The following is a 16286-nucleotide window of genomic DNA, read 5'->3' as shown; positions in this document are numbered from 1 at the left end:
TTAGCCCGATGGAAGACTCTTATCTCTCTCTCAATCTCTCTCTCTCACTCTGTGAATTAATTTAATAACTCCCCGATTACTTACCGAGTGTATGACTGCCAGAGCTTAAGCCGACGATTTTTCCGGTTAGTTTTATCAGAGCTGCTGACTCGTTATTCAACCTTTGAAAAGTCCAAAAAGCGAATTTCAAATTTCTCCACTTGAATCATCGGTCGTAATCTCGCGCTTGAAGAGGTGCTGTTAACGAACCTTTTTTTCTCACACCTTCAATTAATGGGTATTATGCAGCCTGCGAAGTCGCATCCGTGGCACGGTATTACACCAATTGACACACATAGAATATACTCGAGCGTGCGGCTAAAGAGGAATTCATACCAGTCAGCTATTACACCGAGTAAATCAATCAGCAGGTATAATCATTGGACGTTGATCAGTGTTTTTGCAGCTAGCACATCATTAATGGATACGTACAAGCTGTACAGGCTATCACACGATCTAGTCAGTGATCCTGGCGGCTGACGGCTGTATAGCCGTCTTATGCAACAGTATAATAACACACCCGTGGCTGTAATCCTGGCGCCCGTCGGTCCGTGGATTCTCCGTCTCAGGTATGCAGGCGTTTTTTTTTTTTTTTTTTTTTTTCTTCTTATCAACCGGCTGTCTCGTAGCGGGATGCGCGCGTTTAGTTATCTCCGTGTCGATTCCGTACCTTTTAATTTTATCATTAATTACAATGTACACATATTATTAATACTAAAAACCAAACTACCGTAGTATGTATATTACTAAATAATCATATTTCGATTGGCGAACTAGCCGACAGCCGGCGTTTACTTCGACAATAAACCAAGCCGCAGGGACTAAACGGTATTTGAAAGAGTTTGTATTGAATTCGCATTCCGTCGGCACTCCGCGGCTGATTTATCGGCTGGTGAAAACGCACCTGCTGTACCTTGAATGCTCCGAAAAAAATCGGCGAATCGTCTCGTGCCCGACGACCTTTCTCGTTAATTATTGGGCACGTATACGATCGTCCCAATCGAAGGTCGAGTAATATGTAATATGTAATTGCCTCGAGAAGCTTGCAGCCACACTACGCAGGCGTCGCGATCCTCGGGATCCGTACAATTATCCGATTCGTTCATTTCTCCGGTGGCTAACCAGATCTGAACAATATCGTAGAGCCACGTAGTAATCCCATGCCGTCAAACTGCCCACGCGCGAACGGCTGGCAGGATGCAATTAACGGATTACCATTGAGCTTTTTTTCTCATATTTTACTATCTCTGCATGATGTTGTAAACGGGTTTGCGCTGCGTACCAACGCTAGTGGGCACTTATAACTTGGTTTTCGTACGAATAATACCAATCTCAGATGCCCGAATTATGCGTCGAGTTTGACGTTAATTAAGAAGCTGGGAAATTCCTTTCCGCCTCAGTTAATCGTAACACGATTTTGACGACCAAGCGGTCAGCTGTGGAAAGACTTTGATCCGGGAGTCAAGCATCTAGGAAAAATAATCCAAAGTTATCAGCGCTACAGCTCGTGTGCGTTGATGTAGTGCAGAGTTGCCTCACGGGGTAAAGCTCGATCAGAGAGCGGCTGTTTTCGGAGCTATGAGACGAAGAAGCTCCGGGCGAGTGGAGGAAATCGGCGGTTACGATCTCGGAATTGACATAAATAGATTTTTATCACGTAAAACCCGTCTCAACTCAACGTCGGCGAGTTTCGTGTTCTTGTTGTCGGCTTGACGACGAAGCTGGCCAAATCGCATTTATTTTCACGTATATCGAACCACGCGGTGTTATACTTTCGGAAATTTAATTTACTCTACTCCCGTATAAATAATCAGAAGCCCTTGCATGGTAGAGCGACATTATTCGCGCGGAGAAACCCATTCTCGAAATGGAAAAGGCATGTTCTATTCCCGTTGCCAAAATTAGGAACTCGCGTCAGTTTATATATAATATTAACCTGCGACAGATACATTAGAGTCAGTTTTCCGAGTAGGCAATTCAAATGCTCTCGAAAGATGTTACAGGTGTAACAACTTCCCGAAATTTTTCACACTTTTGTATTTAGCGTAAAAAGTTCCGCGGATGTAACGCCTCGCGATTAAATCCGACGGAGTTTCTTTTTGCGGAGAAAAGAGCTGGCTAAAACTGACGTTCCCTTTCGTCGATCACGTCGATGTCTTTGACGCGCCGTATTCCATACGGCAACGGATATTGGGCATCTGTTTGGGAAAGTAAAAAGTCCGCGGAAAAATTGCCTCGGCGTCAAGTTTCGACATTCGAGGGTGCCGGAGAAAAATGAAGATGATTACGGCTGTCGTGGCAGCGTAACTTCGCGTCAAAGAAATCGAACGTTGAATGCTAATTGATAAAGTTCGTCGAAGCGTTTATCTCCTTGCGGACTTTGAAAAGATATAAAGACGCGAACCTTCCAGCATACGCCTCGCATTAAGTCATACTTCGCAGACTTCTCGACCCCGAACGAACAGAGAGAATCTTCTTCAGAGTTGGGACAATACTTACGAATCTAGACGTCAAACTTTTTCTGAATACTATACATTTTTCTTTCTGTCGTACTCATCCACTGCACATAAACATCAATTTTTTCTCCGGTATAGTAACACACCGTATGATACGTAGATACCTATAATACGACGTTCCATGTGTCATAATTGAGCGAGAAAATGGAACCGAAAAAAAAACTGTAGCTTCATGTAAAAACTGAATTCCTTTTGCTCTGCCGCGTAAATTAATCGGAACGGATCGGCACTTGGCAATCGGCACTGATCATGTTTTACGGGCATGCCATTGCAGTCTGTGCCGAAAACAAAACCGCGGCAAATTCGAAGAACACTGCGATTCCTGAGTCACGGTTGTTGGTCGATGCCGTTTTCTTGTCAAACCGCGGGTGCGAGGCTGATTTTCACCAACGGACACCGTCACCTTTACGTGACTCAAACGTCACGACGTAATTAGACACACTGTGCAATGCGATGGAGGATTCGCCGTTGCGGATTCCCGCAGGGAAAGGTGGAGGCAGTCGTTGAAAATTCACCGCAGTTTGATTGAAGGTGCTCATTTGGATCCGGTCTCGCGATTCACGCGTGAATAAACAGTAGATTGACGTCACGGTATTTCAGATGTAAGAAACATACATGCTGTATGCAGAACGAGATTGCGCCTGTGTGTAATATTGACTCGGATTTTTATCTCTTGAAAGTGAATCAGTACAAAATAATATTTTGACAAATATCTCTCTTATATTCATGGTAAAGTCTTGTTGTTTATTCGACGCATACAATCTGCATGATTAGGCGAAAATATACGGGCGCGTTACATGCAAATTATGATACATATTATACATACGCATTACACATACATACCTATTTGCAGAACAAACAATCAAATTTCTCCGTACCTAATTTTACCTACCAGGTATTAAAGGTGTAAGTGCTCTCAAATAATGTTCACCCGCGAAATTTCATGCATTTACTTTTTTCACGACTCGTGTAATATATTGTTTGAATATATATTTCAGGCGAAACTGACGTTCGGTGTGCTTAAAAGCATTATGCTTGAGTTTACGAATCGTTGAATTAGTTTCGCCGGATATTGATCACATCTGCAGCGACATTGTGTGACCTACCAATCAATGCAGAGCAACGATACGATGATCACAATTATTATTGCGATAGATGTTTTACTACCGCGGCATTATCGTCATTGCTATTATTGCCGTTATTAGAACGTTTCCACAGCAGTGTTAGGAGGATTGTTATTTTACCGTTACGCACTAATTTATAGCATTTATACGAGCTGGTAGGTGCAAGCTTATGCCACGGACGTTATAATCCGTATACATCCGTATGGTATGCAGGAAAATTCAAGATATACTGCCGTATAAGCTGATTGTAAATTGGAATCGTACAATTGCACGGTTGTCTCAAAAAATTATAAAGTTGAAACATTTTCGAATCAGCTAAAAATCTATTCCACCCATCTCCAAGTACTTAAGGTATGATTTACCAATTTTTGCGACGAAAGGTGAGGTATCGATATTAGTCATCATCTAACCCCAATAACTCTGCGGCGATGGTCCGCCAACGGAAATCGCAGAGCCTTGTAACCACGGCTCAATATAATTTCGAACCGCGAAGGGGTCGCCAGTTATTTGAAAACCATCGCTGCTAGCTAGCAATTCGAGTGCTTGAATTGCGTGGAATCGGTAGAATTAGATTCAGTCGAGTATATTATTAAAGTTATTACAGGATCTTCACAACCAGTCTCAAAAGTGAGCAATATCTAATTCAATGTCATTTTGCAATGCTTTTCTAATTGGATTCCATGGTTTCGTCTGATGGAATGATCGACATTTTTCCGTGAATATAATAAACTTACGCGAAATGTGAGAAAAGTAATACGCCTGTAAAACGATCGTCTCGTTTTAGTCGAACCACCCCGTTATTATATGACGATATCGAGGGTGATTCATTAAATCATGAACTTGTAATTTGCGAAAAAGGAATACTTGATCACGTACGGCGAAGCATCTTTTTGTTTGGAAAGCTTTTGTCGAAGGGAAAACGACTTGTATGCGAATATTGTTGACTCGCCGTTCGTTCGCACTTTGTCAGGATTAGCTTCGAGGGAATACAAAAAAGTGCTGCACAGAAACGTGTTGAATCAGAATTGCGAACTTCAAGGATCCAGGAAAGGCGTTTCGCCGTCTCGTGCTGCAGGGGAAATGTTCGCAAGCTCGATTATAGCTCGATTACGGCCTCGGCGGCGGCGGCTTGAGTCTTTCATCTTCCCAACCGCCAAATAATTTCATTACCCGAACCGCGCTCAATTTACTTCCGCTCCGGAAGATTAATTTAATCTTTGTCACCGTCCGCTCATCCTCGTTGCTGACGTCTGATTTCCGCTGGCATTTACTCATTGTGCCTGTACGACGGCTGGCGCTTGTTAAGAATAATAGGACAATGACGAAAGGCTTTCGGGGAAAAATATCCTTGAAATTTGAAGCCTTCGTTTCTTCACGCTCCACTCGCATCCGTCAGCGAAAGGTCCACTTCTCGAAATTGAAAAAGTTTTGAAAAATAGAGGAAAAAATTCGGGGGCATAGTGGAAGATTCTTTCCACGAGCAGTAACGCATCATGCATTGAATAAGCGTCGAGTCGAATGGATCTTTGTCGCTTTCGATAATTACCGCCATTAATTAACAGTACATAAACGCTTTAGAACACAATTCGAAAGTTTTTAATTACACGCGCGTCCCAAATTTTTGGCCCGATGCATCTATTCGCCAATGTAGGTATGTACGTAGAATCTACGTTAGTATGTATACGTATAATACCGGTGCAACGTAAAACTGAGCCAAGGTAATTATGTGTAGAAGAATGATGCCGTCGAGAGTTGAAACGTCAATCTCTCTTTATCTCTTTGTAACGTGGTACGTGATCTAATGTAATGCAAATACACGTGAAAAGGAGGGAAAAGAGTTTTAACGCCGTTCCCATTGCGGAGGCAAGGTGAGAAGACACAAAAAGAGAAAACAAAAAGCAATTTATTTTTCATGTGAGATTAAGTGGGTACGTAACACAGGTGCGCTTGTACAGTTTCAGATGATAAATAACCGCGCTCGTTGGTTGAATTTTTTCCAACACCTTACACATGCATCCACAATTCCTTCCAAATTTCATCACCGTACAAGCATATAATATTTATTCTACGCGAACGATTGTTACTGTTATTGTTATCTAATCATCACCATCATCGTCATCATCATCATTATCTTCTTGGTATACAACTCGTCGAATTTGGTGAGCTATTATCGATGGGTATTAAGGTCAATCCGTCTGTTTGCACTAATTATACCGGCGATATGTATGCGTCAGTTTTGTTGAACAAAATTTCGAGGAGTAGTGAAACGCCGAACTTGTATAAATGTTTGAACGTAGATACGTCGGACTAACAATGAGTTGGCATAGATACGAGAGGCATATTATTACCCATTCACCGAGTCTCGAGCCGTTATTCTTCTTTCTATTCAGCTGCAGTATAAATGGTATAATGTATAACAGCGAAAAGACCGCGAGTTTAGAAGCAGACGAGTCGATGGCTCGTCGATAATTAACTAAGGCGTTAATGCCCGCCGTATAACCACCTGTAGGTATAAGTCTGGTGCAAAGTTATCTAAACGCGTCTGCGGTAATCTTCCGAGGAACACCCTTCCAATTATTGCGTGTATATAATAATTACGTCTATACCTATACATATACGCCAGGGGTGTAATTCATAGTGTATTTGTTACACAAGTCGATGGCCACGACAGTGTTATAAGATAGAGTTATGTCGTGCCTCGTGGGAGTAAATATACCTCCGTAATTCCATTAGGTATTTCGATATAATAGCCGAGCCATTATATTGAGGAGCACAAGACGTAAGATAAGGACAGCACGAATCCGGCACGCCACGCGTCCTGCCATTATGGCTAATCGCTTATGGCTCCCGTGGTTGGTTACGGGGTCCGCGAATAACATTTAATACCGACTCGTTACACGTCAGCGGGGAAACCCCCCGGGAAGCGCATCCGCCCCTGAGAAACTCCCCCTTAAAAGGTAGGGGAAAGCTTGTCTTTCGGAAAGCCCGGCGCGCCGTCACTTCCGAAGAGCGTGCCGTCGAAGAACACCCGCAGGGAAAGTGGATCCAAGATGCCCGTCGACGCCTGGAAGCGCTGGTCCCCGGCTTTGCTCGTCGCGATTGCCCCCGCAGGTATTTCCAAGTCCCCGGCGCGGTATAGAAATCCTCCCCAGATCGCGTCGCGACGCCGATTTCCACGATCATGTCTGACTTCTCGCACATTTCCAATGCCCACTCTCATCACGTCGTTCTTTATCTTTTTGTTACAGGTACGCGGAACGCAGTCACACTGGCTGCCTCCGCGGGTAAACCCTCCGTGCACCCTCCAGTGCTCTGGAGTTTGCGCAGAACACCAGGTGAGTTCATTCCGTGTTTATATTCACAAGCTGATTTCGTGGCGTCGAGAATGCACGATTAAAGGAATAATTCGGTTTATCAGCGTCGTTTTATCGTTAGTGCTGATGCAGTAGCGGCGGCAGTTCTTTGCAACGGCTGACTGCGGCGATGTTTTGCAACTTTTGATACAACGAAACTCTGCTTGGCTACAATGCTTGCGAAACTTTTGCCGTTGAATGGTTAGAATTTTTCAAATATTTCTGCACGGCTATATCGAAACTACAAACAATTCGCCACTATACAGCGAATATATGTACTTTTTCCGCACGGAGTCGTGTGACAGATTTCGAGAATATTTACGAAAATCGTGATGATTTGGTATCTTGAAACGTCGAACAGATTTGCAATTCTTCGTTAAATTATCGCGCTCATCGAGACTTTTTCTGTAGGTTATTTCGCTGCGAGACGAATTTTGGGGTGACATTTTTACGCAAATTATTCGGTTGTTAATTCGTATGATAATCAATCGCTGACGTCAAAACGATGACGCGTCGAAAAAACGTCGATTTGGAAAGTTGTTTTAAAAAAGAATCGGACGGTTTCTCGTAAATGGTCTTAAATCGGTAAAGTGACCGCGTGACGAAAACACCTTAATACTTACTTCGGAACATCGCAGATCCGATCCGCTCTCGTTCGCGTCTCGTATAAAGATTTGTACTCCCGTGTTCCCTCGACTCCCATCCGCTCGTCCGCACTGTAAAACATCTCTTACAAACACTTTCCCTCGTCAGCTGTGAAGATCGACGATGCAGAGCCGGGGTCAACGAGGCGGTAGCTCTGCCAGATTGTATCGCATTAGTCGGTCGAGAAATTGACCCTGACCAATTGGCTGGTCGGTTTGCCAGCTGACTCCGCAGCCGGTCGTTCTTCGTCCTCGTCCTCTCGCTCGGTTAGCCTCTATGATCCCAAAGTTCAACGCAATTTCATCGAATCGCGTTACGCGCACGGCTCGTGCGTTCGGTTCCGTTTTATCGTCGAGGCTCGTCAAAGAGCCGTCTTGGGTCAACCGATGGACGGGACCGTGTCGTGATCCTCCGGTAGTCCGCGGTAAGATTGCCTTTCGACGGTGATAAAAATAGCTATTTTCTTGTCCGCGCGACACGCGGAACTACAGCGGCAAAGAGAGACGCGGAGAAATTTGATAGTTTCTTTGAAATTCGCAAAATCACGCCAAGAGCACGCGCGTATACACGCGTATGTAAATGTAGAAGTTCTCACAGTCCCGGTACGTTATAAACGCCTCGTTCAACGCGATGACTAGTCATGTGCAAGGATTTCCTCGAACTCGCAAATCTCGGCATTCTACGCAAATTCGCAGATTATTATACGCAGCTGCTGTTATATCCTATTACACGCGCCCGTTTTTCGGATAGGTACACACAAACATTAATCATTCCCAATCCCGTTAAACGCTAATTTATCCCATTTGAAACCACACGCATGCGTACCTACGGACATTAATTCCGATCCTCGTATCATCGCACTTATCAGTAATGCTCTCCAAACTCTAGTTATAAAATAGTACAAACCCGGCGAGGACACCGCGATTATTGACGAGGTTGAAGTTATTAACGTTATCGTAACGAAACATTGAAAAAAAGGAACTGCTATTTTATTATTTTTAAAATAATTTCGATGGAACTAAGATTGCAAAATATGAGTAGGTACGTTTCGCTTTATTACGATTTACCGAAATTCAGACGGCTCTAAAACGCGAAACAACGGTTTTTCTTCAGCGCGAATCGTTACTGACTTCGACACGATGATTATTGCAGGTTAATCGAGCCAGCTCCGTGTTATCAGCAGGCGATCGTCACAGCCTTCAGCCCGGTTGCGAATTCTATGCAAAGACTCGACATTGACACGCTTGTCGTCGCATCTACGTAGGCTCGGCAGAATCGTCGTAATTCAGGGATGCCTCCGCCACGCGATCATGTCGAGCATTTCCCCGAATTACGATATCGCCATACAACGTCGGGGAAATCATTCGTATCTCGGCGATGCTTCGATCCCGAAGCGTTGCTCCACCGCCGGATGCCGCGTCGCGTGGGCGTCGTCTGACCGGAATTACCGTTTTATTTAAGAGGGCACGACGTCGCGTCGCGTGGATCGGGTCAGGTTATCGTGCGGTCGTAACGCGATAATCTTCCCTTCCCTTCGCCCTTCCTGTTCCTCCGAGACGCCTGACGGAGGCTGCAGACTCGCCTTCTGGCGCAGCCGTCGTCCGTCAGACGCGGGACTCAGCTGGCCGTCGCGTTGCCGGAAGCGGCCCACTGCATCCGGTCGCTGCGAGAGGCATCCTCTCCCTTTCGCCTCTCTTTATTACCGCATGCACGTGTGTGTGTACGCCGCTGTTTGGGCTCCTCCGTTAGTCTCGGTCTTTTCAAACCGACCACCAACGCCTAAAATTAGACCCTCGAAGTCGAAGTTCCGCAGGTATTGTCACGGTATAATTCGTATATCAGTTGGTGTAGATCTGTCGTGCCCAGCTACCTTGTACGCGACGAGTCGCGAAGTGTGGGTGTTTTTAAACCGCGTAGCTACCGCTCCGTGCGTGGGTAATTATCGCACTCTCGGTTTACACGACCATTGAGTAAAATTACCGCCGTACGATGCGTCAACCGACTCGATTAGTACGTACACGTACAACGTGTAGGTATCAATACGCGTTCACCCCACATTCGGAGTCTGCGTCGTCGTTCATTCATGGAATCCAGGCTAACGCCGGATCTTTCTATTATATGACGTACGTGTCTACCTATATCTACGCATGCAACGCAATCCCCCAACTCTCGAGCAGTTATTTGCTCGCTGCGGATCGTTCCGTGGTCACGGTTCGCCAAATAATTTGTTGCGCACGCGACGCGGTTAATTGTTCCTCGAAGTTTGCGTAATACTCTGCCAAATCCATTATTGCAGACCGCAGAACGCGTTGCGCGGATTCATCGGATTCCCCGTTACGCGATTCGCTGATTTAAATTTTCGCAACAATTGAACGGACGTCGGGTGCACGTGGGTCGAAAAAGTCGCGCGAATCTACGATACAGTTTTACCGAAACGCCTAGACGCGTCCTCCTTCCTCCCCCCCCCCCCCCCCTCTTAGACGCTCAGAAATTATGCAGATGCAAGACGTCTGATAGTCGAATACATGAATTATTTATCGCGAGAGACTTTGTTTGTTCGTTATCTCGACATGTGCCGGTGCTCCTGCTTTCCGCCACGCGTGCTCTTCGGGGTGCTCGCTTTGTAACTATTGCGTATGCGTACCCCAACGGCATCGAATATCACGTTCTCTCTTGGTCTTTATCCCTTTGCGCATACGGCTCCTCCGTCTTCAGACATTGCGAACACTTTTTGTATCATTCGTCTCTCCCATTAATCAGCAAACATGTATGTATACATGTATTATAGTCTACAGCTTATCTGCCTCAGACTTTGTTCATATTTGCCGACGCGACGCTTGTTTTATGCTTTTCCTTTTTTCCGTACATATACTCTCTGTGTTCTTATAGATATGTTTTTTTTTATTTACTTTTTTACACCTCATTCTTCTTCTTCTTCTTCATTGACAACGAAACCGGCTTTATCCGGTTGTCGGAGCGCACCTACTCGCGATAGAATCATTCCTGTAGATATACCGCGATATGCAATATGACCTTTTTTTCTTCCCTCCCTCCCACCTTCTCTCTCATATTGTATTTGTTACTTATTGTAATACATTGTATAGTGCTCGATATAGAAGTTTATTGAATGAAGTAATTCATGTCCGAACATTGTTCGAACTTTTATAAGTTTCAGGTTATAGCGGTGTGATAATCTAGTATTCCGATTTGTTATTACTATTATTACTAATTATTGTGTATCACTACTTTATCATTACCACTATTAATAATTCTTTACATTATTCCTTCTACTGCATATTTCGTAGCACCGTGTTTAGGCTAAGTACTGATTTTTGTACAGTTAATTTGAGTTTGCCACAAAGTGTACTTGGAGCGTAAAATATATCATATATCTTTCTCTTTATCCCTTCGTTGACATCGCAACCGATCTTCTTTACGAACCTATCGATATTTCGAGTTTTCCAATTACCTCTACGTATCTTCTAGCGCCGCCGCACCTTTTCGCTCGCGGTTATAACTACTTGTGCTCAATCAACGCGGTCGTTGAGTATATGTACAGCTTATATATTTATATTCATTACATAAGGACCAACGCGACGTACCGATGAATCAGTCGGCCGATCATCAATTTGCATGAATTTCAAATGAATCGAACCGGCACCTCGCCAGCGTCAAATACTTGCCAGCGGCACGTAAGACGGAACCGCGGAATGCGGGTGAAAGATTCTAACGAGAAGCGTTCGCCAGACTCTCAAGGTCAGGCAAGATGGAACAAGAATTTCCATTGATATTCGATATGTTAATCACTGTGCTAGAAATTCAAGAAACCTAGCTGCTAGCTTGGCGGATTATTTAAGTTATATTGGATAGTCAAACTATTGCTTGAAATATATGCCTGCACAGGAAATTTTTTCTTTCCCAAAGTTTCTGAACCGCGAGAGCCATGTACAGATTTTACAAGTTTACGTTCAAGTAATACCTGCAGTTAAAACAAACGGTGACTGAATGTGAAACGAACTGTAGTTGAAAGCTGCTTATGATAAATTTGAGCGTCACGTAGAAAGTCGCAGGTATGGCGTCAACTTCTCTATAAAAAAAAAAAGACTTCGATTTCAACGAACATAATCGAAGTATTTCAGGGTTGAAACGAACATAGAAAGTTGGCGTGTTATATGATTACATCCACGTGAATTAGGATTTTATAATCGCAATCATTGATCTTTGCACAGATGAAAAAATCGCATCGCGAAATAAAAATAAGAAAAGATGAAGAGTCACAGTCCAAAAATTACGTACAAACCGGGATGAAAAACCGAATCACCGTTCGAATTTCTGTGCCACAACCTACAGACCGACTTATGGATTGTCCATGAATATCATATACGGAGTACAACGGACGCAGTGCGCAACGAGTATGTACCACATGTATACCTATAACATAATACGCGCGTTTCGTTTGACCTCAGATGGTGCAAGTCCGGCTATACTTTGCACGAGCTAACAGTGTACGCTACGTAAAGGGGAATGAGAATTCAGGTATAGAAGCAGCTGCTTTCGCACATGCGCGAATATACACATTTCACATAGATGAAAAAACGTATACACGTAAATTCACACACACACGCGTGTGCCTACATAGTAGTTATGCATGGAATGAGGCTGAGAGCGCGAAGAGTTGCCAACGCGGTGTTTAAAATTTTGTATAGAAACGTTTTACGCCGTGCCTGCATTTCTATATATATATACACGCACGAATATGTATGTATATAAGCTGCGGCGTTAGCATCAACTGCGGAGAAATTACGGAGCTGGAGAGCGCAATATCCAAAGTTGCGACGTGTTATCGCCCGCGGCTTCATAATGTCATTCAAACTACGTACCTGTAATAACGCTTTGCTGTCTGAATAAAAACGGGAATATTATATGGAAAGCGCGTATCATATGCAAGTGAAGATCACCGTTGTTCGAAAAGATTGTTCGCAAAATCGGTGGCGCGGATTTGGTGAACCTCAACAAATGGGCAAAGTTTGGATTCCGCTACGTATAACTGAAGTGTATGATAAATATAACTCTGCACGAGAAATGAAAATTTTTCTTGTACCAAACGAAAATATTCAGTGCTTCGAGTGGGCGGTATGACGCTTTTGAAAATCGCGACTTCAGTTTCTTTCTCATCGGCAACTGATGACGATTTTTGCATGGAAATCAATCTGCGTTCCCGTATAGCTTTGACACTCGGTGCAACACTTACCTGAACGGATCTGCGGCTGTCGTAAGGTTCCAGGATCGTCAGGGTTAGGCTTTGCAGTTTACGTTGTAGAGTTTCCTCGGTCTTTTTCATTCTCTGTTTCGTTTACTGCTCCTCCTGCGAATGAATTTAGTGGAGGGTAAGTAAACTCGTAATCCATTTCTGCCTCGTACTTGCAGAATTATTTATTGTAGTGCACAGGCGATGAACTAACTGAAACAAGATTATTCGACTATAAAAAACGAAAATGAATTTCTCTCGGAAAATAGTTACAACTTATATTCACGTAAAAAAAAAAGAGAGTAAGATTATGAATAAGGGCTTTGATATAGATTTTTTGTTTCAAACCGCTTCAAAAACCGTCCAAAAATTTTATCAGGCTTGTTCAATTTCACTCCGCGCTGGGTCGTTTTATTTCGAAAATTGTTTCTTACAACAGTTATTAATCAACAAAGATTTTTTTCCTTCAATAAAAAATTCAATTTCGATACTATTCGTTGATCAAAACCGGTATTATTATTCAATAGGTATTGAGAAACTACATATTTAAGAGGAAGAAGTACCTGTCTAGAGTCTACAGCGATACCAATGTGAAAAACAAAAATTGTCGCGCCTTGTAGACTACAGAATTGTCTGCTGTACAATGCTGTAAATGGAGTTGTAGTGTTGCGTGTGTGTGTGTGTGTGTGTGTGTGTGTAAGTGGTAGAGAGTGACGAACGTGTGAATTCGGCTTCTTCAAATTTCGTGTCTTCCGTTGGGATTTTTCCGAAATTTTTCACCACCTTCTGTCACTACTGCAACACAAATTTCTTGTGCTTAGTTCGACGTCCTATTCGTACGTATGCCGCGCCTAGATCACAGCGAAATATTAAAAACTAGTTTCATTCCGACGGTTAGAACTACCGACCCTCTTTCGAACTGTCTCTAACTCTGCCTGCGTCCGTGATCCAAAGTGTCAGTGCGGTGTGTTTACCCCGTGTTAATCCGCTAATACATTTTCGTAACGCGTCTCGTGGAGTCTTCAAAATCAGCAGTTTCCATCGAAGCCACCAATATCATTGTACGCGTGTTTCTCGCGTGCAGATTTTTAACAACATGGCGGACAATAGAAACACGCATATGCATAGACCTGCGAACGAGGAGGATACTGTGAGAAATCGCGGTTCCGAATGCGAGCATTCATATCACTTAGCCAGTACGAAGCGTAAGCTCCAGGCATCGTCGGATTGTGAGGATATTGCGCATTTCAGTGGTAAACGCCACGAGTGCATCGCCTTGTCATCCGTCGCTGCTGCAACCATCAAGTCACTCAAGTCCATGGTAGAATCGACACAGAAGAAATTGAAATCCGTGAAAGCCTTACATCAAAGCATTAGCGACGTTTCAAAAAAGATCGATACCTTGGTCAACTCGAATGAGGATTTGAAAAGCGAATGGTGGGTTCTCGATGAGTCGGTTACCGATGTTGGAACTAGCCAGGAACATCTTCTGGAATCACTCGTCGATCATGAGCAGCGCGTTTACGAAATAGAAGATACCAGCGATGAAGAAAGCAGTGAATCTTTGGTCGTCCAGCTGGAACAGCTGCTTCTTAAACTGGTGAAGATCTCCGGATTACCCGGAAAGCAAGGTGAAGAATCTTTGATATCAACAGCTCGATTGGTCAAGCGTTATATATGTACGATATCTCACGATCGATGGAACCGAGAGATGTCTCGATGTACCGTATGAGTTTTGTCCTCTATCTTGGTTGACATCGCAGCCGATCGTTTTTATCTCGGTATTTCGAATTCCTCGAGTTACACAAACCGATTGACCATCCCACCCATTTTTTAGCGCCACCTCTAATTTTCGCTCGCGGTTGTAACGACTCGTGCATATCGGACATTCAGCGAGTACCTGCAAACGTGGATAGAAAGCGTGCAGAAGGAAGACGTGCAATCCTTCTGCAACCGACGACGTCCTCAGTGAATTATGATGAGATGCCAGAGGGAAAAAAGGAGACGCGTGATCTCTTGGTTCCAAATATCTCACTGGCTTTACCTCCTCAGGAAAACAGTATCAATCGTGATCCATGTGCTGGAGAACTTTTTTAGTGGAAATAAAGCACAAGCTGTTTTACTAGGGAGCGACCCATCCCTGCCACCTTTAAATATTAATAGCATATCCGACGTCCCAGAACAGCTGACGTGATTTCCGACTGCTAGATTAAATTCTAAGACCGACCTTGATCCACCACCATTCCGAATGCCCGATCTATTTTCTACCTTACGGAAACGAGTTTCACGAATTTCACGAATTTTTTCGGACAAATCGAATCGAATTATTGCAATCAGTGAATTAAAGATGCTTAGCCACCAAGATGTACGGTTAATGCGCGAGTCGCCTTACCCAAATATATTACCTGTTCCTCGTACATCGTGGATCAAGGAGCTGTATGATATACGTTCACAAGTTCCTCGACATCAAATTCCTTACTTGAAACCTATCGCAGACACAGGATAGCGGTCATGAATACCTTCTTACGGAAGAGTGGACGGCAGCTTTGGGCATATTTGTATTTTTTTTGTTCATCATTAACTGCGATTGAGTAATTAATAGAGTAATTGTTAATTGGTGATTTAAACACGAAAATTAAAAACATTAATTCATCATTATAAAATTTTCAATTGACAACTGGCAAATTAATTTGTAATTATAAATTTACAATCAAGCGTTGCAAAATTTATTTATCATCATAAATTTTCAATTCAGAATTGTAGAATTAATTCATAATTCTGAATTTGAAATTGAGGATTAAAAAATGAATATATTCATCTAAATTTTTAATGAAAACTCAAAAAAACCACCGTTATAAATAGCAAAATGAAGAAGTAAAATCCGAATGGTTAATTACAAATTCCAAAATTGCGTAGTACGTACCATACTACTTTTATTCGATTTCTCAACAAGTATACTTCTGTTCCATCTCTCAGCAAACACGCGTCTATTCTTTACTTCAGCAAGCCAACTTCCACTTCATTCCTTGTCAGTTAGTTCAATCTTCTGTAATCAAATTACACATTATTTACCAAGTATCAATTCCAACACTCATAATTAAACTTCGAGATCTATTTCGTACGAATGAAGAATTTCACACTCAACACTGTGTTTCTTGACCGTCGATAACGAATCATTGATAATATATTCAATCTAGTTATCCCCCTTGATACCAATTCATTTTCCATCCGTTCATCCCTACGTAGAAAGTAGTGCCATGTTATCACTCGTTTAAGAATTTTTTCTTCGGTTTGTTTAATTCAAAAAATTTAATCAATGAACATAGTTTGTTGTCTTGCAATTGATGCTCAGCAGTCTCTC

General features: G+C 43.1%; 1 protein-coding gene across 5 annotated transcripts in view; it reads left to right on the top strand.

The window, feature by feature from the left end:
• The window catches only part of LOC124224021 (dual 3',5'-cyclic-AMP and -GMP phosphodiesterase 11), a 92717-nt gene that overhangs the window by 35289 nt on the left and 41142 nt on the right, over nt 1-16286 (top strand). For 3 of the 5 annotated variants that reach the window (XM_046636508.2, XM_046636507.2, XM_069138102.1), the window contains one exon: nt 6928-7014. Coding sequence is in view for 2 of the 5 variants with exons in the window: in XM_046636502.2 (XP_046492458.1) it covers nt 14022-14556 (535 nt within the window). In the remaining 3 variants the exon portion in view is untranslated. Of the gene's footprint in view, nt 1-6927; nt 7015-13617; nt 14557-16286 lie in introns of those variants that run through there. The other 2 variants (XM_046636502.2, XM_046636500.2) reach the window with 1 other exon arrangement.

Source organism: Neodiprion pinetum, chromosome 1, assembly GCF_021155775.2.
Source record: "Neodiprion pinetum isolate iyNeoPine1 chromosome 1, iyNeoPine1.2, whole genome shotgun sequence".
NCBI classification, from domain to species: domain Eukaryota; kingdom Metazoa; phylum Arthropoda; class Insecta; order Hymenoptera; family Diprionidae; genus Neodiprion; species Neodiprion pinetum.
This window is presented reverse-complemented; position numbering and strand designations above follow the sequence as displayed.